We start from the raw sequence: 22,705 nt of genomic DNA on the forward strand, positions 1-22,705 counted from the left end.
GGTTCAGCAGACTGTCCAGGTTGGAGAATATTCCCCATAGCTACTGAAAGTAAATCTGCCCCATGAGATGTCTTCAAAATGCCTTAAGGGAATCAAACATAAATAGGATTGAAGGGGGAAAAAAAACCTTTGCAATAAAAAGGCTCAAAAGTCAATTGAAGAATAGGTGATATTTTACACAACACTTATACCCAAAGAGTATTAAAAGGCATCAGAAAAACTGAAAAATCCATTGACACCTCCATCTACTTTCTTACCACATCTTCTTGTTAGGAAATCTGTGATCTTTTCTTCTCCTTTCTTGTCATCTCCCCTGTCTTCCACTTGCTCCAACAATTTGCACTTGTTTCTGCCTGTCCCTTGCCTGCGCACTTGTCTGCTCTGTCACATTCTCCTCAAGTCCATCTTCCTTCCTCTCTGGTTTGCTCCCTGCACAATCTGAGCACAGCATCCCACTTAGACTTCAGTTACCTTCTATCTCCAGTCCTCCCATCAGCTCTGAATATGCTGCCTGAAGTCACTGCAGGGAATAGAATAGAATAGAATAGAATAGACCAGACCAGACCAGACCAGACCAGGTTGGAAGAGACCTTCAAGATCATTGCGTCCAACCTATCACCCAACACCACCTAATCAACTAACCCATGTAACCAAGCACCCTGTCAAGTCTCCTCCTGAACACCTCCAGTGACGGCGACTCCACCACCTCCCCGGGCAGCCCATTCCAATGGGCAATCACTCTCTCTGTGTAAAACTTCCTCCTGACCTCCAGCCTGAACCTCCCCGGTGCACTCTGAGACTGTGTCCTCTTGTTCTGGTGCTGGCTGCCTGGGAGAAGAGACCAACCTCTGCCTGTTTACAACCCCCCTTCAGGTAGTTGTAGAGAGCAATAAGGTCACCCCTGAGTCTCACACCCACCAATGCCTCCTCTGTACTCCACCGAAGTGCTTCTCACTGAAGTTTCTAAAGATCTAGGCTGACTAGCTTTGAGGTTTTACCCTCCACCCTCGGTGTTTCGGTGTTTGTTTGCTGCATGCATCTGACACCGACAGTGTTACATTTAGATTGTGAATACAGTAACTGGGACTTCCTGTGTTGTATCTGTGCAAGAAACAACAGTATTGGGTAATGCTGCAGTGCACTATTTGCAGCGTATGGGGGGTTTGTTTGTTAAATATTTGTAAAACATCTTTTACTTCAAATTGTTGTTATTGCTGGGAATAGCTGGTACCAAAGTAATCCTTCCTTGAAAGAACAGCAAATCAGAGCTGCAAATGTTCTCTGTTTTAATATTCAACCAGTTGATCTCTTAAAGGCACAGCTGTTTGAAAAGACACTAAATTATTGGAAATCAGATTTGGAGAAGGTGCTGCCACTAAAATTGCCTGTATCAAAGTGTGTCAGCAGATGAAAGGCTCCCATTAGTGATGTAAGATGCTGGTTCAGTGAGCTGGCTGAGCAGATCCTGAAGGCAGTAAATGCTGCACCATTTATTATCAGAACTGTGTCAGTAATGTTAGATATATTTTTTTCTAGATGAGAGCCTAGAAGGCTCATGGCTGAGCAGGAACGAAACCATACATACTCCAGGGGCACTGCAAGCACCACAGCTCACCTCAACTGTCTTGAGAGAGAACACTAGACAAATGGGAGAGCAGATCCAGGAGCACGAGTCGGAGCAGGGATCTGAACAAGATTTTTTACACAAGTAAGTGTTGTCTTTTCAGTGTCAAAAGCAGCAAGCCAGGTGACAAGAGCCTTACCTGTGGCTCCATGCATGCAGCATTCGTTTGCAAGAACAACTGGAAATGTCCTGGCTACAGCTCTGCAGTACTTCAATTATTTTCAGTTCCCAGGTAAAACACGTTGTAACGAAATCACAGCAGAAGTTCCGTATGTTAAAATTATCTCATAACACAACCAGGCAATTACAGTGAAATCTTCCTGGTGTTTGTGTCCCCAGGCTGGGTTGACCTGTTTCTCTAAAAATGTTCTCTCTTCCTCTGCCCTATGTCATAGTACAGTTAAGGCTCTCCAGACATCCTAACTGGTTTCTTGTAAATTAACTGTTCAATTCTAGCTGCTGAGCTGGTTATTCCTATTTCTGGGGTAATTGCCTGCAAGCAGTTTTATTTTGCCCTGAATTATACATACTTTTGGTCACTCAACTCACATTTTATCACCTCTGTTTAGAGAGGTTAATATGTTATTATCTTTCAGTAACTTAAGAATAGAGAAGTGTTCAGAGAATGCTATTATGTGCTATGTCTATTAATTTGAAGATAGAAAATTAACAATGTCTGTTTTGGAGGCCAGCTTTGTAACTTTTATTGCAAAGACATCTGATCTGGCTCTACAAAAAAAGTCATATTATGCTGGCCAGATGACTTTGGTTTCTACCACTACAGTATCATATAAAATAGCCAAATTATGCCTCTTGGTTTCCTCCAGCTTTTTTTCATCTTGTTTTCCTTGATACAGGTTCCCCAGTTTCCCAGTTCTTCCAAAATATGCACTCACCCTGCTCAATCCTAAACTGTATTGCTTCATCCTGCATTCTTTAATCATAGTGTTTTCTGAAGAGCAATACTTGATCATGGTCATCTTGCCTGGGAAAGTAAAATGTTCTTCAGTCTCAAATTATAGGAGTATAACACCATAGAATCATGGAATTAATAAGGTTGGAAAATACTTCAAAGATCATCACGTCCAACCTGTTACCCAAGAGCTCATGACTACTAACCCATGGCTTCAAGTGCCACGTCCAGTCATGTTGTACTTACAAGTTGTTGTACATACCTACACAGTTCAGACTGGGAGGTCATCCCAGCTGGCCACAAAGAAAGCACAGCTGAGCAAGAGCCCCCATTCAGATCAGTCCCAGAGCATCTCTTGAAAGAACTTAATCCCATGGCACATGAGGTCTGGGTTCCTGTCTCTTACCTGCCTTTCTGCAATCAAGGATCTGCCAAACGTTGCCATAATATCTGGATTATAAAGCTGATGCTGTGGCTCTTAATTTCACCTTAAAACATTTCTACTCTGCAGTAAAAACAAAACAAACTGCTGAAGCAGAACTAACTTTCTGACCCTCCTGATCTCACCTATCTCTACTTTAAATCTCTCTGAATGCTCTGGAGAACAAGTCTTCTGAGAAATGGCTGAGGGAAGGGGAGTTGTTTAGTCTGTAGACAAGGAGGCTCAGGGGAGACCTCACTCTCTCACCACTTTCTTAAAGAACGTTGTAGTGAGGCAGACGTTATTCTCTTCTCTCTAACAATTAACAGGGCAAGAGAAGATAGCCTCAGGTTACACCAGAGGAGGTTTAAGTTGGATACTAGAAAAAACTTCCACTGAAATGGTTCTTGAAGACCAGAACAGGCTCCCAGGGAAGTAGCTGAATCTCCATCCTTGGAGGTGTTTCAAAGAGGCAGAGATGTGGTGCTGAGCAACATGGTTTAACACCAGACTTCTTAGTGTTAGATAATAGTTGATCTTTTCCAACCCAAACAATTCCATGATTCTGTTCAGTTATGGGAAATGGGATGGCTTCCAGCCACTGTCTTTTACTCTTGAGTCTGATAAGCAGGCACTGCCTTAATTTGTGGGAGAACTTTCCCCTTTTCTGGGTACAGAAGTTGAACCAAGCTCTTCTTCCTGGGCTTGAACCTCCTTTTCTCCATTGATCTGAGGATCAATGCTGCAAGCAGGGAACTCTTTACTGAAAGTCTGCTCAGGGAGGTGGAGGAGTCACCATCCCTAGAGGTGTTCAAAGGTGGACATGGTGTAATGTCCATGGTGATGTTAGGGAAACAGTTGGACTTGATCTTGGAGGTCCTTTCCTGTGATTCCATGTAGAAGTTCACAATATGAATGGATAGTGGAGAATTGATTTTTTTCAGCTTGGAGTTAGCTGCCACAGATTGTCTACAGTTTAGGAGTGCTAAAATACAGGGCACAGTCAGTTTCTGATCTAATGGGGTTAATCATGTCCAGAAGAAGCCTTTCTTCTAGGTTGTGTTCAAGTTGATGACATCACTCCTACTAGGATACAAGACTGCATAATAAAAGAAAACCCAGTAACCAGTGCAGCTCTGAGCTGCGCTTTGTTTACTCCTACTTCTTTGTGCTGCAATATACAGATCATACCAAAGGCACTGCTGTCTGCTACTGGATTTAAATGGTATGAAAAGAACAGCTTTGAAGATTTACCTGTGACTGGACACTTAGGTTGATCAGGGTATAAAAATACGTTTGTTTCTCTTGTTATGTGGCATTTTTGTTTTAAAATGTGTGCCTTTTATTAATTTGGATCTGTTCATGCTTGTATTTTGCCTGATCTGAACCAGTGAGGTCAGAGTCAATAGAATTAATTTTAGAAATGGTTCCACTTGAGGTGCAGGTCACCCTAACAGATGAGAAATATATTTTATATAGCTGCCTTTATTACAGGCAGTGGAAGAATCTCCTGTGCACATACAGGGAGAGGAAACATCTTGTGGAAGGGCATCCAGATTATGTGTACAATGATGAGCATGGCCAGACACAAAGCTTGAGAAGATGGATGCTGCATCACTAGGCAACTCAAACTCTCCACAGGTCCTCAAGTCATAATGCTGCTTTCTCTTTGCTAGTCCCCAGATGCAGATATCTTGGTTGGGCCAACAGAAGTTAGAAGATTTAAATCGAAAGGACAGGACAGGAATGAACTACATGAAAGGGAGAACTGGCGTGAGGCACGCAGTGTAAGTGTTCAGATCAGAACCATTTTAGATGATAATGCTGCATTTTCAATGTTAACCTTCTTTGGGTGGTTGCAAATAATGCTTATGACATTTTAACTCCTTTTAATAAAAGCAGAGTAACAGATTTGTAATGCTGGAAGGGACACTGGGCTGTGGTCTGCCACAGTGCCCACAAGCAGGGGCCCAGTGAACAGGACAGAGAGACGCAGCACAATTCCCCATTAAATTCCCCATTACTCTCTCCCAGCCTTCACCTGATTCCATTGTAAGTGTAAGGGGGTTCCATGGTTTGTCTGCTAAGTAATTCCCACTGACCTCTTCCAAATTGTCTGATCTTCCTGTGAACCTGTTCATGCTTTTTCCATCCACATGAGCATTTGCCAAGGTGTTCTAAGCTAACGGAGGGAACACCCGTGGGTGAATGCTGAAGTGTTCTGTGGTACAAGGTGCTATGTGCTCCCGTGATGATCCAGCCACATCCTTCAGGGTGGGGGACAGAGCCTCTAGTGAGACCAAGCCCATACAGTGTCAGAAACTGGTCTTGGGTTCACTGATTCTCAGGGATTTTCCACTGATCCTGGCAAACAGTGTAACTCGTGTTTGGAAAAGGGCAAGCAAACACAGTGAGGTTATTGCCCTTTCCTTGCTAGGGACAAATCTAATTACTATTTATAATGATATTACCTGGGACTTACTGCTTCAGCCTCTGCAAGTGCTAGGTTTGGTTTTATGTAGGATTTTCTTGCAGTTAATAACACAGAAGGCTGCTTGATTCTCAGCCTAAGATTTCATGTGAAAGTATTAAGGGATCAGATTTACACATTTGTTCTAATGACTAAGATCATGGTTGGGAAATTTAAATGCCTGGGAACTACTTTTTCCTCTGCTTCATTTGATCAGACGAGGTCTAATGGAAGATGATGCTGAGCCTATCTTTGAAGATGTAATGATGTCCTCACGAGGTCAGCTAGAAGATATGAATGAAGAATTTGAGGACACAATGGTCATTGATCTGGTCAGTAAATCTTAATAATTTAAATGGGTGAAAGGTGATTTAAAAGGAATTCTAGAAGTGCAGACAGGCAAAAATCCAAAATATTGCACCTGACTTCCTGTTGTCTGAACATTAAAGAGTGGAAATTATCTGAATGCTCCCTAGAACCTGCAATTGCAGGCTCAGGTCAAACTGCTATTTGCATAGAAACACATGGAGTGTTACTTAGCACTTACCCTCTCTAATGTTCTCAACTCGGGCAGAAGCAAGTGCCTGAAACACCATCACACACCTGGGACTTGCCAACCTCTGAGAATCAGGTTATGCTTTATCAGGTGCACCAGTGCAGCCTTCTTAGATGAGCACTGAAGAAGTGGCTATCAAACTCTGCATGCAGTCAGCCAAGGGTAGGAGAGCCCGTTGGGGTTAGATGGGAAGCCAGGAGACCACTATCTGACAGAATACTACATGAAGCTGCCTGCTTGGCCTCATGGAGTACAAATGGACTCTAAAATTCAGTAACAACATTTGATTTTGGTTGTTAGCTGACATCAGGAAGAGTGTGGAAGCAGTTGTCTCTAAAGGTGCCCTATGCTGTTGTCACAGCCCTCAACTATTTTGCTAACGTGGCTGTTTAAGCAGCCACAGTGTGGTCAGACTGATCCAGCCCTGTTGTTTGCTCAGTTTTCTGATGGTTTGACTTCTGTGAGGTGGGGTGGATGGGAGATCCTTTATCAAGGCCAGATTAGTTTACAGCCATAGACAGAGCTGTGCTGGCATAGCAGAAGGGAGAGCAGGCAGCAGTGGGTGGGTATGAGGCGATACCTTACACTGAAATTGCTCCCAGACTGGTCAGATGGCAACCCCAGCTCCTTGCATGGTGATGTCCTGGCTACAGGCAGGATTTCCTTTGTGGAGGTTATAACTTCACTAGCCTCTCTGTTCAGAATGCTTTCCCTGGAAAATGGGAAGGGGATCAGTTTGCAATACACAGTTCACTGGTTTTATGCTTTCCTATTTCTCCTTTCATATCCAAACAATAAGGCATAGGTTACTTTAGGACTGGGCTACAATGTCTTGGAATGGAAAGAAAATTTAGGCAACAACTCAGTTGCTACTGCAGAATACTGAGATTATTAGTGGCATTCAAATATTATCAAGTAAGTAAAGTGACTCTTTTATTGGTAATCCAAGGTGAGGCAATGAAGGAATTGATCAAGCCAGTGAAGCTCACATCTGCTCTATGTTCCTAGGGAAGGACAAGAGAGTTTAATTTTCAGAAATATCCTGAGCTCTTAAGTACCTATTTTAATAAATCAATTTTCTGACCTTGAAGTTCCACCATAAAGACAGTTGAAGGTAGTTTATCTACAGTCTGGCCTGCAGTCCTAACACAATATTTACTGAGCAAGAACCTTAAGCAAGCTCCTAGCTGTCAGCACGGACTTAAACCCACTTTAGAATCCATCAGCTTTACCCCATTCCTTAAAGAAGAGGTGACTTTAAGAAGTAGTCTCCTCTGTCAGGGCCTGCAGTTGTACCAGAGCCTTTCTGGAACTCCATGCAGAGCTGGTGTGTGAAGGAAGAGGTGAGCGTGTAAGGGCCATCAGCCGCCCGGGGCCCTGCTGCGGTGTTCTAAAACGGCTGCCTCCTCTTTCTAGCCACCCTCGCGAAACCGGCGGGAGCGGGCCGAGCTGAGGCCAGACTTCTTCGACTCCGCAGCTATCATCGAGGACGATTCAGTAAGGCTTTATGAGTGTTGCTTGCCATTTAGCTGAGATTGGTTTTGCCTGCCCTTACACCTCATTAATGACTGACTGTCTTTTAACTCCCTTTTCCAGGGATTTGGGATGCCTATGTTCTGAAGTCTGGTGAAGACATTTTACAAATTTGGAACTCTATTGTTTAGAGCTAGAGGCCTATATACTGTGATAGCTTGTATGAAAACCACATTTTTGATGTGATCGGTTTGATTTTTAACCAAATGATTGAGGTCAATCCCTTTTTGTAGTGACAGAAAGAAGAAGAGCTTCTTAATGACACAAAGGAATGTTGGCCAATCCAGTCACCTCAGAAGGGCTGACCTACAGAATCATTTGTATCCCTCTTCTTGACTGTCCTAATACAGTTCTCTTTTTTGTTTTTTTTCCCCCCCTTTCTGTTTTGTTTTTTTTTCTCTGGATGGAGGAGGAAGTTTTCAATTGTTCAGACAGCTGTCAAAATAAACACTGTTCTACATATGTTTTCTGACAACAACACGGAGTGAAAACAGAACTTTTTAACTTTATTTTTCTGCTGTACAATTTAAAACAGTTTTAACATTTGCCTTTTTATGTTTTAAAAGCTAGCCATTTTTATTAAGCCTATGCCTATCAGCCATTGACTAGCAACGATGCTATAAGCAGGTCATCCTGGCTACAGAAAAGTGTTTTTGAACACACTGGATTTGATTAACATTATGGTACGCTTATATCCTCTCGTAGGCATTGAGAAGAACACTCTTATACAAGAGGTTAGAATTCTAATGACGTGCATCTCTGCCAAAAAATTTCAGATTCTGATATGATAAACCCAGATTTTATACTCTTGAGAAGATTTATTTTTATTTATAATGGGACATAAAGTAAGAGATGTCCGTGAAGCCACTTTTCCAACAGATACTGTGTAACATTCATTTTATATAGCACACGGGGACACAAAACCAGTAAATTTTCTATTGGTACTTGCTCTGTGCATTTTTAGCAACTTATACCAGCAAATAAAGTATTCTCAGTAAAACACACAAATGGTTCTCAAGTAATCACTTTGCTGTTTTTACTACCTACTCCAAGCCCTGCCAACCCAAGGTACATAAACAGCAACTTTCCTGTTTTCAAAAAGAAATAAATAGATAATTCAAGGGTGGGGGAAAAGAAATCACTTTAGCATACTAAAAGCAATTTTAACTGTACCATAAAAAACAAGAAAGAAAAAAAAGTCTACTTTCCATGCCATAAATACCCTTTTGCGCTATTTTTGTAAATTAATTTTGCCAGTTAGAAGTACTGTATGTGCTGCATAGAAACTTGTGCTTAGATGGTGAAGTTCTTAAGCTTACAATGGAATACAGCTACATTTTCAGTGTTAACTGTGCATATTAAGAGTAATTCTTTCGGGGTGGGGTTGGGGGGGGGAAAGAAAAACAATGATTTTTCAGAAAAGCTAAAAACATTAAAAAAAAATCTCCAAACCACCACAACCCCCAGAACATTCTCAGTTCATTCATTGTAATAAGAGATTTTTCAATGTCTTCAATGATTTGGAATTTTCATTATGCTTTGATTTTATGACTCTGCCTAGTAGCTGCTACTTATTTACGACTGACCTGGTATCAGAGGTGCTGGCCATCCACAACTTGCACTGACTCTAGTATCTTGAAGAATCGTCCCCAAAATGTTACTCTTCCTTGCTGCATTCTGATGTTAGCATTTGAGAGACAAAACAGATTGACCCACTTGGAGCACAGCAGTTTTCAGAGGTGCTTTTCTTAGCAAAATAATTATGGAGCTTTTTTTTTTTCCTCCTGGTACAAGCTTACTGAAAAGCAAAATGACCTTAATGCCCAGCGCTTGCCTGCTGGGAGGGAAATAATCCAATTTTAAAGACAAACCAGCACAGCATTTCACTCAACCAAGGTTTGTTTCTTACAACACTTGCAGTTCTCAGACATGGTTGCCAAAAATGTTTTGCCAGATAATTCAGCCATTCCTCAGATGTTGGTTGAGTAATGTATGGACACTGAGAAGCAGCTGGAACTTTCTCAGATAACGTTACCTACCTTCCTCTACCGCCCAGCCCCAAAAGCAGCAGGCGGTGGGCAGGAATGGCTGCATTAAATTGTCATCACAATAACCCTGTGAGCATAGTAGCATAATAAATGCTGCCTGGTTTGAGTCATAGTCTCAGACGAACCTTGTGCTTCACAGTCCTCTGTGTGGAAAACTGATTCCTAATTTAACATTGTAGAATACTGTGTAACAAACCTTTATGATCACGGTACCTGCAATGGGTTTCCAGTTCAGTTTGCAGTCAATAGGTTTTTGTATTATTGAGTGTCTCCTTGATTGGTTTTGCTAGTAATTCTGTAAATTGTACATTTACAATATGAGGTTTTTTTTTTTCCTTTTGTACAATTTAAAACTGATGCTTCACCTTTCATTTAATAAACTATTCGAAATCATGATTATGATGAGCACCCTCTTCACTAGTAACTTTCTTTTAAGTGTTCGTTTGGACCATCACATCTTGTCATCCCATTTATCAGGAGCCAAAGGAAGCACTGGAAGGACATTCTCAGGTAATCTAGGCCTCACCACCAGATTCTGTGCAGGTACCTGACCCATTCAGCCTCAGAGCAAAGGAAAACCCTGTCTGGTCTTTTGCTTCTTTTTATTCCTGCACTGTGGTGTATTTTGGGGTTTTGCTTGATCTGGGGCAGGGTTATTGTGAGACTGCTGTGTATCTCTGGTAAGTCATCACACAAGCTGGGAGAGCTGCAGTATTAAAACTTGCAAGTGTTTGAACTCTCCCAAATCTTGAGAAAAATGTCACCATCCTGTCCCATACTTGTGAAGTGAACTGGACCATCTGGGAAGAAACGGCAATGGTAAAGGCTTAGAAGGGCTGACAGCCAGCTGGGCTAAATGGAGTTTGACAAAATGTCCTCTTGTTATTCCCATGTCTCGGAGGGAAAGGTGCTATTTTTGTCCAACCCATGAATGATTTCATCTCTGTAGTACTACAGAAAACTGATTTATTTATCATCTGGCCCACTTCCTAAAGAAAAATCATCTGAGTCAGACAAAGTAAACAGGTGAGGAACAGGGATAGGTTTCAAGGTCTGAACTGCACTCCTGAGACAGAGCCTGACCGCTACCTCTCCAACTGTTTGTAAGTTATGCTCAACTCCTGATGCACTGTGGCACACAGTAAGTAACCTGTCATGTTTTTAAGTTCAAAGGCTGCTCTCTCTTGAAAGGATTTGTTGTTTTATTTTATTCTATTGTTTCTGCAGGTAACTGGAATTCAAGAGAATGCTGATTAGCATGGCCAGAGCAGCTTTCCAGTGTGTTTCCAAAGCTGTTAGAGCAGCTGACTGCTTGGAAATCAAGAGGATATAAAAGCCAAATTCTTCTGCTGGCAAGAGACAAAAGGATGAAGTCTGTAGAACTAATAGAGGTTAGCAAATAATTAAGAAAGATTTGTTTGGGTTTCTCATTTACTGTCTCCTCCTGCCTTAGGGGAGGCTGAAGAAACCACATGCATATCAGGTCACAGAAGGCAGCTTTTGCTTCTAACTATGGGACAGCCACCAGCCACTGGGCAACTAATTACCTCTGAAAAATCCTCCTAGTCCTTACAAACTTATTACACCTGTTCTCACAATTAACTAAAAACTCACTTCATGGCAATGACCTCCAACATGGTAACATTTCAGTTTCCTTTCTTTTGTTGCTGCAGCCAGTTCTGTTCCTTGGGGCACAAATACAGGCATCTGCTCAGGGCAAGCATTTCTGCTGAGCTACATCCGTGCAGGCAGCTTAAACAGTCTGCCTGTAACCCAAGTGCATTGCCTCTAGCTATTGCAGAAGCCTGTGGAGCTGGCACTCCTGCTTGAAACACTCCTCCTGTTCTGTTTGCTCTCAGATGATTTTTAGTAGCTTTCCCCCTGTTGCCCAGGTACAGACTCTGAGCATCATGGTGGTATTCACCTGAACAGACACCATCTTACCTTTCTTCCACTTCAGGCACTTGCTGGGGAGCAAGCAGAAGGAGCCTTGGTGTGCAGGTACTGTGCCATTAACTGCTGAGGTTACTTACAACAGATCATTACAGGACTTCAGGTGCTTGAAAGCTGTTTGCAGTAGTGCTAAACATGAAAGTAGATGTTACTGCCTTCTGGGGCTGTAAAATGCAGGTTCTAATGAGCAGTGAGCACAGGGTCCAGGGCAACAACTCACAACAACATATACTGCAGTGGGACCTTGTAAGGCTGACAATCACAGAACAAAATTAGTCTGGAAGGGGCCTCTGGAGGTCTACTAATGTAGAAAAAAATTATATATCCCACCAGAACTGCTCTTTTTCCAGTTTGGGCTCCTCTTCTTCAAGAGGAGGCTGGTTCCATCTTTTTCATCCCACCTGTGTATGCAGGCTGGAGGTCAGAGATACCAACCTGAGCCCAGTGCTCCTGTGGCCAGCATGTAAAGAGTTGCAGCTCAGGACAGTGTAGCAAAGGAACAGCACAAGTTAGTCTGAGATCAGCCAAGCCTGATTCCACAGTACACCAAAATCCAAGCTCATGGCTTTTCTCTCTGTGAGTCTGTGGTGCTGGAAGTTCAGTGAGACTAGGACCTAGGGCTACACTGAACTCCACAGGCCAGTGACAGGTTACCGCAGCTCTGCCCCTCTCAGCCCCCCCAAGGACCTACAGAATGAAGGAGCCAAAGCTGCATTTGACCTTGAGCAATTAGTAACAGCTGGCCTGCAGCAGGCACTGCAGTTTGTGTTCATTATTAGCCCACCAAAAAAGGTTTATAGAGATGAACTGATAAGACCCCAACTTACATGAGAACTGTATGCTGTGATTTATTGATGGTCATTGGCAAAACAAAAATGAGTATTCCCATTGCAAAGTAGACCTCCACTGAAACAGAGTATCTGTGGTCAGAATACTGCCACGTCTCCCAGCATGGCAGAGCTCCTCACACTCACAGTGGGATGTTGGCATGCTTCTTCCAGGGACTGGACTGTGTTTTACTAGCCAGCACCTCTAGGTCATGGCAGATGCGCCTGCGGGTGGTCGAAGGTTGGATGATATCATCAACAAACCCTGTGGGGGAGAAAAAATAAAGCCAACAAACCAACCATGAAGTGTTTGCCTGTCAGCCTTCTCCACCTAGGTTGCAATGTAAATTAGAAAGGAAACACCAACACTGTTTGTAATAAGCAGTTCACAAGTTACAAATTAACTGAAAAATAATTCACAGCAGCCTGTAAAGGAGATGTGCCTCTGCAGAGAGCGTTTCAACTACAGACACAGGGGAGGTGCATTTTTTGCAACAGTTAGCAAGCCAAAAAGGGGCTTTACTCCAAGTGCTGCACCTGTACTGCAGAGTTTTAGATATACCATCTCCTTCTCTGTCTGCTCCAAAGGTTCACAGGTATTGATCAGAAGAGACATCCCTTGACTCTGCACACGCAGGGATTTAAGTGATGTACAAACCAAATCAATAGAGCAAGCCAGCATAACTGGAAACAAAGAGCTGGCTCCAGAAGTCCACAGCACTACCTTCCAGAGCACAGTTACTGCTTCAAAACTGGAAGCAAAACTCAGAAGCAAGGACATTACTAACGTTAGGGCCACTGGTCTGCATCTAGGATTGCCAAACAGCCTGTCCAAGCACCTGCATCTTAAGGAAGAGGCCGACTCAGTAACTTACGCTTTAGCACAACGTTTACTCAGTAGCTTCAAACTAAACTTACCCAAGTGCAACAACAAACTCATGGAACATAGTGTGTGAGATAACCATACCTCTCATGGCTGCTGGGAAGGGGTTTGCAAACTTCTCCACATATTCTGCTTCTGCATTTGCCTCTTTTCCCCTGAAAATGATCTGGACAGCACCCTAGAAAGATAAGGCCTTCAGGTCAGTGACAATAATTCAGCCCATACAGAGGACAGCTGTCTGCTTTATCAGCCCCTGCCTGCCACTACAGTACAGAATCAGGGAATCATTTGGTTTAGAAAAGGCCTTTAAGATCATCCAATCCAACCAATAACCCAGCACTGCCAGATCACTACTAAACCATGCCCCTCAGCACCACATCTCTGCCTCTTCTAAGCACCTTAAAGGGCGAGGATTCAACCACCCCCCTCAGGAGCCTGTTCCAGTCATTGAGAACTCTCTCAGAAAAGTTTATTCTAACAGCCAGCTTAAACCCCTGCCTCACCCGCTGCACTTGGGGCCATTTAAATCCTCTCATCCTAGCACTTCCCTGGCCCTGCTCATTACATTATCACTGATGCTCTTGGCCTTTTTGGCCACCAGGGCACACAGTGGCTCATCTTCAGCTGCTGTCAATGAACACCACCAGGTCTTTCTCTGCTGAGCAGCTTTCCAGCCAGGTTGCCCCAAGCCTGGACTTGTGACCTAAGTGCAGGACCCAGCACTTAGCCTTATTGAATGTCATCCCACTGACCTCAGCACACTGATCCAGCTTGCCCAGGTCCCTCTGTAAAGCCTTCCTGCCCTGAAGCAGACCCAACATTCCCTCCCAGCTTAGTGTCAGCTGCAGAGTGACTGAGGGTCCCTCAATGCCCTCATCCAGGTCATGAACAAAGACATTAAATAGAACATTTATACAAATGTGCATCCAGGTGAGCTGCTTCCCAGAAAATACCAGTTGTTCTGGGCCACCTCAGGGCCTTCATTTTGCTAGGGGCTGATGGCTGCTGCACACCAGTGTGACAGCCTGGATTTACCTTTGCACCCATCACTGCCACCTCTGCAGTAGGCCAGGCATAATTTGCATCTCCTCTTAAATGCTTTGAGCTCATCACATCATAGGCGCCCCCATAGGCCTGGAAGAAAACATTAGGAGATTAAGGGGTATGGAGTGACCTCGCAGCAGCAGTAGCCTGTGCACCTCTTGCATCTTTTACTGTTCCAGAGACCTGAAGGAGAGCATAAGCATAACCATAACCAACCAGTCAGTGTGCTTCTGGAATCTCCAGGCCAGGAGTGCAGCACTGACTGCAGTGCTCCACGCTGGATGTGGTCCAGACAGCAGTGATGAACAGATACTGCAGAGCAAAATGCAGCACAGTCTGCCTCAAGGCATTGCTGAAAACTACCATGATGCTGCAAGCTTGGAAGATAAAGGATGGTAATATTTAGAAAAATCAGAGAAGGCAAAAGGGCAGAAAGAGGGAAAGGGTCTTTTTTCTTTTTTTTAATGCTGTAAGAAGTCAAAAGCTTATCAGAAAAACAAGAAAGGGGGGCAGCCCAGCACAGGAAAAGCTAAACTTTAGGACCCAGCACTTACAACAGCACGGTGTCAGGCACCTTACAGAAAAAGAGAAACACAGAAAATGAAGCAGACTATGGCAAAAGTCTACAGAAGAGGAGGAACCACACAAGCTTTTGATCTGCAGAGATGGCAGGTTTTGGAAAACAAGACTGCAGTGGCAAAAATAGAGAAAGATTTGCTGTGTGCAGGCAGATGGCAGGTCCTCAGTGAGACAAGCCAGGTGACAGGACAAACACTTGACTGAAGGCATTCCAGGGAGAAAGCGAAGAGCAGAAACACATCATTTCAGAGGAGTGCAGAGACAAAAGGAATTAAGGAGCTGAGGTAACAGTCTGAGAATAGAAGAAACGGCCTCTTGTAACCTGACACGAAAAGGTGTTACCAGATGGGACAAGCAGAGACATGACAATGATAGAAAGCACAAAGTGGACAGACAGACAAAGCTTCACAAAAATAGAATTGCTTCTAGTGAAGAACTCTAGGAGAAGCCCATGGGCTTGTGCCAACTCACCTTCCTGGTGATGACAGTGATTTTAGGCACTGTTGCTTCTGCAAAGGCAAACAATAGCTTTGCACCATGACGGATGATTCCACCATACTCCTGAGCTGTACCTGAAATTGACAAATAGGTTTTTGTGTTCCAGGGAATCACAAACCCCACAAGCTGTTTAGCAACTGGCATCACCCAGAACCGGCAGCAAACCTAACGACAGCCAGAGCCATGTCCATGTCCAGGAGAATGTACTGTTAAGGCAAGGTTCTCCATAAAGTACTGAGCAGATCTACCAAAAAAATCTCTTGCCAAAAGCAGCATCTCTACAAGGTCACAGAACCAGAACATTCACCAGATGGTATCTTCCTAGGTATAAAATACAGTTACATCATTTTGAAGACTCCAAATGTGACAAGCAGTGACAAACACAACCTAGATTCACTTCCCCAGAAAGCCACCCTCCCAAACTCCCTTTTTTTCTAGGCCATACTGAAAGGCAGCTTGGCTATCATACCAAAGACCTATCCTGGTCTTCCTTCAAGCAAGTCCAAGGTGATGGACCTTAAAAGAAAGCATTAATTCTCCTTTAAGGATTCTCACAGCAGGTGCTTCTGCAGCAGCCACGAGTGCAAGCCATTTGCATGACAGCATATTCAACATAGCTCTGTCCCGAAACACACCAATGTGGAAATGGCAACCTCCTGTATGTATTGCTGGGATCTCTGACTTTCAGACCACTGGATGTTAGCTCTGCAGTTACTTTCTAGCAGTTTAGCCACCTGCTGACTTTTGTTTTCAGCACCTCTTAGAATACTTTGGGACTTTAAAAAGAATAAATATAAAATGTTGGGCGAGGTAACAACTTCTTTAGTCATCTTTTTGGTGGCTTGATTGTAGTAGTTTGTCCTCAATTGTAATTTGAGTGTCTAATAATTTATGCCTACACATACAAGCGTCTGTTCTCAACTGCAATTTCACTTTTGGTTCTTGTATTTCCCTCCAGCCAGTGGGACTTGTCAAACCTGCAGAACCTTCCCAGCAGCAGCAACCAGAAGAACTGCATCTTCTGATCTCAAGAAGTGGTCAGAATACAGCTGAGATGCTCAGCATAGACCCAGAATCTGGGGAGCACTCACAGACCCTGTGATCTAGTCCCAGCCTCAGTTTCTCATTCACACTTGGAACAGAGTAGCCAGTCACGTAAAATGCTCCAAGGGTAAGCTCATGCAGTTTACACTGCCATCCATGGACAATTAATACAAACTTTCTTCTGGCCATAGATTCACTCCCAGGCTTGTTCTGAATATGTGGGGTTATCCAGATGCAGGTTATGAATGCCTTAAATGTCATCTCTGTGTGCACCTCTACACCTGGGGGCTGTTTAAAGCATTTGGGTCACTAACACCATGAGATGTTCATACACCTCTGGGAGCCCATTGCGACGAATTCTTGCTTCTGTACTGAACGGAGAGGTGAGGGGATCCACCCTCAGAATTTGAGCCTTCTAGTGCTAAAGTACAAGCCCTTAAAATACATCCATTAAGGCTCACTACCAAGTCTCAGATCTCCTCATTTAGCTTTCTCTGATTTACTTACTTTCAAACCAATGCACAACACTATGTTACTACTGCAGCATACTGGTCTGCTTTCGCTGCCTCTAAGAGGCCAGTCATTGCAGGGACCTCTGGTCCCACACTATGAAGCAGTGGCACGGTCAGGGAATGATTTAATTTTTCCTGCAGTTTCTTGCACATTTCAGTAGCCTTTAGTGAGGACTACTCCACTGAGAGTAGAGTTTGTCCCTAAAAGTGGGATTTTAAACCTGGCTTATTCACATCTCCTAAAAATTTTCTCACAGAGCTTTTTGAATGGGTTTTTAACACCACCACCCCCCCTGCAAGGAGCTGAAATAGAATGGCAAGGCATACCTGGCAAAAATCCAGGAACATCCACAAAGGTAATCAGTGGTATGTTGAAAGCATCACAGAAACGAACAAAACGGGCTCCCTTCACTGAAGAATTTATGTCTAAGCACCCTAAAGTTAAGGAAATAAAGTGTTAACAATTCCAGGGATCTGCTAATGGCAGCCTGAAAATCACCCTTGTAGCTGTGTTGTCTTTTTAAACAAAACAAAGCAAAAGCTTATCTGTAGACAATGCAGAGATAACCTGCCATGAAGTTTGCTGGTGTAGCACTGAGATTAGAGCACATCCTACATTTAACAGGCACTCATTTCATTTTCCTGATTGCTGTGCTTATAGAGTCTGTCCCTAAAAGCAGCAGTTCAAATTACTTCTATTATTGCAATTTATTTTTCTGTATTGATATATTTCAGATCATTCACACTGAAAGGCTAGAGAGTTTTCAGTTAAAAAAACACCACAAAAAAAAAACCCCAACACACCACAACAAACACTAAACAAAATGAGAAAACAAACAAACAAAACAATCAATCCACAGCATTAAATGGGCCAGTAATACCAAGAAGGATTTGAAGCATTTTCAGTACATGCTGCAAAGTATTTCTGTGCTGCTCCAGTGCCACTTACAACCATATTATGTGCTACTCTATTAAACTGAAACACATTTTGTGTAATCTTTGTTGAAATTGACAATATCAAATAAAGACTAAAGTAATATTAAAGCCTGCCTGCTGTTTAGGATCTTGCTAAGTCCTAATCTTGTAAAGATTACAAAATAATAAATAATCACGCTGGGTCATCTGTGATCTTTCCACATAAAAAGGCACAAAAATTAAAAGTTAGGAGTAACACAGAAAGTCCTGCTTGATGAAAGTCTCTTCAGAAACTACCCAGTTAAGGACAGAAAGCAAAATCCCTTGACAGTTACAAAGCTGATTTTAGCTACATCTACACTTTGTACCTTCATATCTAAATTATTTGAGGTCAAGAGCCCCACTTTTTTCAGACACTTGTGTGCCTGAAAGCTTTGCATTATTCTTGCTGTAGCAAGCTGACAGAGAAAAAGAAGTTACCTCACCCTACAGTTGAGTTTTAGGCATTTTAATGCCATGGAATTGAGTATACAGTTCCCATCTCGTGCTTAATCCACTTAATGGCAGGGTGATGCCAAATAAGTGATGTTGTCCTACTCTCCCTGCCTATGTGCTCCTACCACTGCTCTTGTCCTGAACACAGCAGCCCTTTCATTATCTGTAAGCCAGCTCACCCCACTGGACCCACTAAAGAAATTAGGCGGTTTTCAACTAGTTTTGTAACTTCACAGCTGCACTACAATCAGATTCAAGACAAAAAGACAAAGAGTATAAAGACATAGTGAGCATGAGCGGATCATACCAAACATGAACAGTTAACCTCATAGCCAGAGGGCCTGACAAAGCATGTAATTAAAAAACCCACTGTTAAAGAAGTGTCACACTGAACTGGTACAGCCAACTCTAACCTGATGCTACTTTGGGTTGGTTGCCAACTATCCCAACCGTTCGTCCGTTCATCCTGGCAAATCCAACCACAATGTTTCTGGCATAGGAAGGCATGATCTCGAAGAACTCCCTTTCATCCACAATCTGCAAGGGTGAGAGTTAGGCAGAGACACACATATATATATATGTGGATATTTATACACACAGGCAAACACAAAATTAATTACTTTGGGTCAGAATTTCTGAAGCACTTCAGAATGTAATAAATGAAGAAAGAAACCTTTTAGTCTTCTTTGCAGCCTTCATTCCGAGAAGTAAATAGTGCTAGACTTATCAGAAATGCCACCTAAGCATTCCATCTTTATATTTCCTCTACAGTGAGTCTTTTTCCCTAGCTTGTAACAAATTAGAAGTTCAAATAAGCTGTTAAGAATGTGTCTCACATGCTAATTACTGGCAAACTACACTTCTAAAGAACTATTCCAGCAAGAACAAGGAAATTGTACTTCATAGAGCATGTTCTGGTGTGTCCATCTGCCCCAAAGGCACTGAACAGAGAACACTTATCTGCAGCAGAGGAACACAGGCAGTGTATCAATTACATCTATCTGGAATCACCCACCCTTGGTAGCTGCACTCCTAGCTGGGTGTTGAGGTTCCAGTGTGTGCTCCGCACTGACATCCACCAGTGTATAAAGCAGATCAAAATCCCCATCATAATTACAGATGGAGCAGTAGCGACACCTACACATGGCTGCCTGCTGGCTTCCTCTAGGACTTGTTTGCAGCTGTTTATGACAACTCTGCCTATGCAGAGTGCAGTGTGCCAGTCATTTATGAGACTGAGGCAAATGACAAGTTGTGAAAAATAGAAGTATTAGCAAAGTAGTTTTGTTTCTTTCCTCACTGCTTCTCAAAGTCTGTGGAGTATTTTGGGTTTTTTTCCTAATTCACTTTACTCCCTTTCTTTTTTTCATGCCACCAATTTGGAACAACAGGTAGTACTGAAACCCAGAAACAAAGATGAAAACATCTGAGCTTGCCTTCTCCTCTACAGTGAGTCCAAATGCAGCCACTAGCAGGCCGAAACATGTTGGCTGAATGAGTCTGTGGGGAGAGACAGCCAAATAGAACAGCAAAAGGGACAAATTTGCAAGGCTCCTACAAACACAGCTGAACTCTCCCCACCCCCAATCCCCCCCCAGTTTGAATATGCTGCCTGTGAAATTGAGTTATCCCTAGCTTCATCATCCACCTCAGAACCCTGGGTTCACCTGCTGATCCAACATCTGAGTGGCAGGAGCAGAAGCTGCAAACACTAATACTTAAAATCTGGACTCTGGGAGTGCTCCACAAGGGCCTGTAACAGCTTCCCATGATAAAACTTCTTTTATTACATTGTTCTCTGTGCAAATCTTTACAACATACCAAGTTGTTAACATTGGAAGTAGTCTTAAAAGTTAGGCAAGAGAATTGCCAGCATTGTTTATGCTGCTTTAATAAAATCTCTGTTATTTATACATTGCAATACTGGCTTTCTTTAAAAGTCATTAGGGTTTGAAGTGGTTTTTTTTAAGTTGTAAGATGTTTCCTTCCCTGCTGCCCTCCCAGGAGATCTGCCTCGCTCAAGGAAACATTAACATTGGAGCTTCCAACCTTCTGAGTGCTTGAGTTGTAAGTAAATATATGTATTTCACATATAGACACACATACATATTCTTGTTCTGTCCCTGTAGATAACTGTCTTCTAAACTAACTAGAGAAGGGTCAATCTTTGAATATAGTTCATTAGATTTTATAACAAAGCGACAGAGAGGGACCTGGGGGTGCTGATTGACAGTCACCTGAATATGGGCCAGCAGTGTGCCCAGGTGGCCAAGAGGGCCAATGGCATCCTGGCCTGCATTAGGAATAGTGTGGCCAGCAGGAGCAGGGAAGTCATTGTGCCCCTGTACTCTGCTTTGGTTAGGCCGCACCTTGAGTCCTGTGTCCAGTTCTGGGCCCCTCAGTTTAAGAAGGACATCAAAACACTTGAACGTGTCCAGAGAAGGGCAACAAGGCTGGGGAGAGGCCTTGAACACAAGCCCCATGAGGAGAGGCTGAGGGAGCTGGGATTGTTTAGCCTGGAGAAGAGGAGGCTCAGGGGTGACCTCATTACCCTCTACAACTACCTGAAAGGTGGTTGTAGCCAGGAAGGGGTTGGTCTCTTCTCCCAGGCAACCAGCACCAGAACAAGGGGACACAGTCTCAAGCTGCGCCAGGGAAGGTTTAGACTCAAGGTGAGGAGGAAGTTCTTCACCGAGCGAGTCATTCGTCATTGGAATGTGCTGCCCAGGGAGGTGGTGGAGTCACCATCCCTGGAGGTGTTAAGAGGAGACTGGACGTGGCACTTGGTGCCATGGTCTAGTCATGGGGTCTGTGGTGATAGGTTGGACTCGATGATCTTCGAGGTCTCTTCCAACCTTAGTTATACTGTGATACTGTGAATCCAAGACAGTAATAACAAGATGTAGGGAGGAGAGCAAGTAATAGAAGTCAAAACAAGGGAGGAGATTTTGGGCTCAGAGAGAAAACTGATGTACAGCTATCTTCCATCTGTAGTTATGCATGCAGCACAGGATGAATTCTGGAAACAAATCTTAGCATTACTTTCATCAGCTAAAAATCTGTTTTCCTGCAGGTTTTTGTTTGGTTTTTTGTCACTACTTCAAAGATGAAAAAAGTAACTTGTGGAGACTAAAAAAAATCCCAAACAAACAAACAAAATTATCTTCAACACCATTCTACTGGTTTCTTTCAGTTATGTACACACAAGTGACAGATTCATGTGAATATAGCAGTGCTCAGGCTAGCAGACTTACAGAGTGTATGATATCCAGCATGTCATAGGCTTTAGTAGATTCACTTGGGACAAGTGTGTCCAGCTCAGGCACCAAACGGTCACTGCAGACAATAAGTAAGCATGAGCAACAGTAGTTACAGAGCAGATGAACACCAAGACCAAAAATTGGATAAACAATTTCATCTCTCTGGGACTTCATGGAAACTGCTTTTCAAGTATGGGGAAAAAGAAACAGGCCTCTTCATCTCAGGCAGTTGTAGCTCAAGCCACTGAGCACACACACCCTAGGACAAAAGCCTGGCCAGTATCTATTTTCCTGATACCTCCCCTTCTCCAGGCGCCTCTGCTTAGGAAACCATGTCCTGGAAACTGGGCTGGAACCCCTCTGCTGTGAGGACAAGCTGAAACAGCTGGTGGTCAGCCTGGAGAAGAGAAAGAAAGCTCTGGGGAGACCTTATTGTGGCCTTTCAGTACCTAAAAGAGGCCTTTACAACAACTGGGGACAGACATTTTAGCAGGACCTGTTGTGGCAGGACAAGGGCTAATGGGTTTAAACTAAGAGCAGGAAGACTTAGGCTAGATCTAAGGAAGAATTTTTTTTTACAGAGAGGATGGTGAAACACCGATGGCCTAGGTTGCCTGGGGAGGTGGTAGATACCCCATCCCTAGAATATTCAAGGTGAGGTTGGACAGGGCCCTGAGCAATGTGCTCTAGTTGGGGATGTCCCAGCTCACTGAAGATGGGGTTTGACTGGATGACCTTTAAAGATCCCTTCCAACCCAAAGCATTCTAGGATTCTATGAAAAACTCTCTCTTTGACTAGAGGAGCCTAACTATCCATAGAGAGCATCATACTGGAACATCCTAATGTGGACATGGCAGTCTGCAGGGGGCACTGGAGGCATGTGGGACACTTAGGGCACAATTTGGCCATGGGGAAATGGATTTGGTAACAGAAATGTCAAGTGGCAGCCAGCAGCTAAAGGCAGAGCAAGGTTTCCTGTCATATGCCTGATCTACTGCACTTTTTTCTTCACAGTTAAATCCAGAAGCTGGTTAAATGGCTGTGTTTAAAGAATCTTTACTGTTACTCTGCTTAACAGTGATACACTTCATGTGGAGCTTTACATTTAATAGAAATGCTGCCTCCCCTA

General features: G+C 43.3%; 2 protein-coding genes across 8 annotated transcripts in view; one reads left to right on the forward strand and one right to left on the reverse strand.

The window, feature by feature from the left end:
* The window catches only part of STAG1 (STAG1 cohesin complex component), a 178,718-nt gene extending 170,193 nt beyond the window's left edge, over nucleotides 1-8,525 (forward strand). For all 6 annotated transcript variants that reach the window (XM_068145373.1, XM_068145377.1, XM_068145378.1 and 3 more), the window contains 5 exons: nucleotides 1,537-1,708; nucleotides 4,635-4,745; nucleotides 5,646-5,760; nucleotides 7,401-7,481; nucleotides 7,581-8,525. In XM_068145373.1, coding sequence (XP_068001474.1) covers nucleotides 1,537-1,708; nucleotides 4,635-4,745; nucleotides 5,646-5,760; nucleotides 7,401-7,481; nucleotides 7,581-7,604 — 503 coding nt within the window. In that variant the 3' untranslated portion in view covers nucleotides 7,605-8,525. The remainder of the gene's footprint in view (nucleotides 1-1,536; nucleotides 1,709-4,634; nucleotides 4,746-5,645; nucleotides 5,761-7,400; nucleotides 7,482-7,580) is intronic.
* A 3,816-nt stretch (nucleotides 8,526-12,341) lies between these two features.
* PCCB (propionyl-CoA carboxylase subunit beta) overlaps nucleotides 12,342-22,705 on the reverse strand; it is a 33,015-nt gene continuing 22,651 nt past the window's right edge. For both annotated transcript variants that reach the window (XM_068145390.1, XM_068145392.1), the window contains exons 9-15: nucleotides 21,570-21,651; nucleotides 18,729-18,852; nucleotides 17,233-17,340; nucleotides 15,323-15,423; nucleotides 14,264-14,362; nucleotides 13,313-13,406; nucleotides 12,342-12,610 (exon numbers count right to left, since the gene is read on the reverse strand). In XM_068145390.1, the coding sequence (XP_068001491.1) occupies nucleotides 12,489-12,610; nucleotides 13,313-13,406; nucleotides 14,264-14,362; nucleotides 15,323-15,423; nucleotides 17,233-17,340; nucleotides 18,729-18,852; nucleotides 21,570-21,651 (730 nt within the window). In that variant the 3' untranslated portion in view covers nucleotides 12,342-12,488. The remainder of the gene's footprint in view (nucleotides 12,611-13,312; nucleotides 13,407-14,263; nucleotides 14,363-15,322; nucleotides 15,424-17,232; nucleotides 17,341-18,728; nucleotides 18,853-21,569; nucleotides 21,652-22,705) is intronic.

The sequence above is a fragment of the Melanerpes formicivorus genome, unplaced genomic scaffold (genome assembly GCF_026170545.1).
Source record: "Melanerpes formicivorus ecotype bairdi unplaced genomic scaffold, bMelFor1.0.p_v2 SCAF_12, whole genome shotgun sequence".
NCBI lineage: Eukaryota > Metazoa > Chordata > Aves > Piciformes > Picidae > Melanerpes > Melanerpes formicivorus.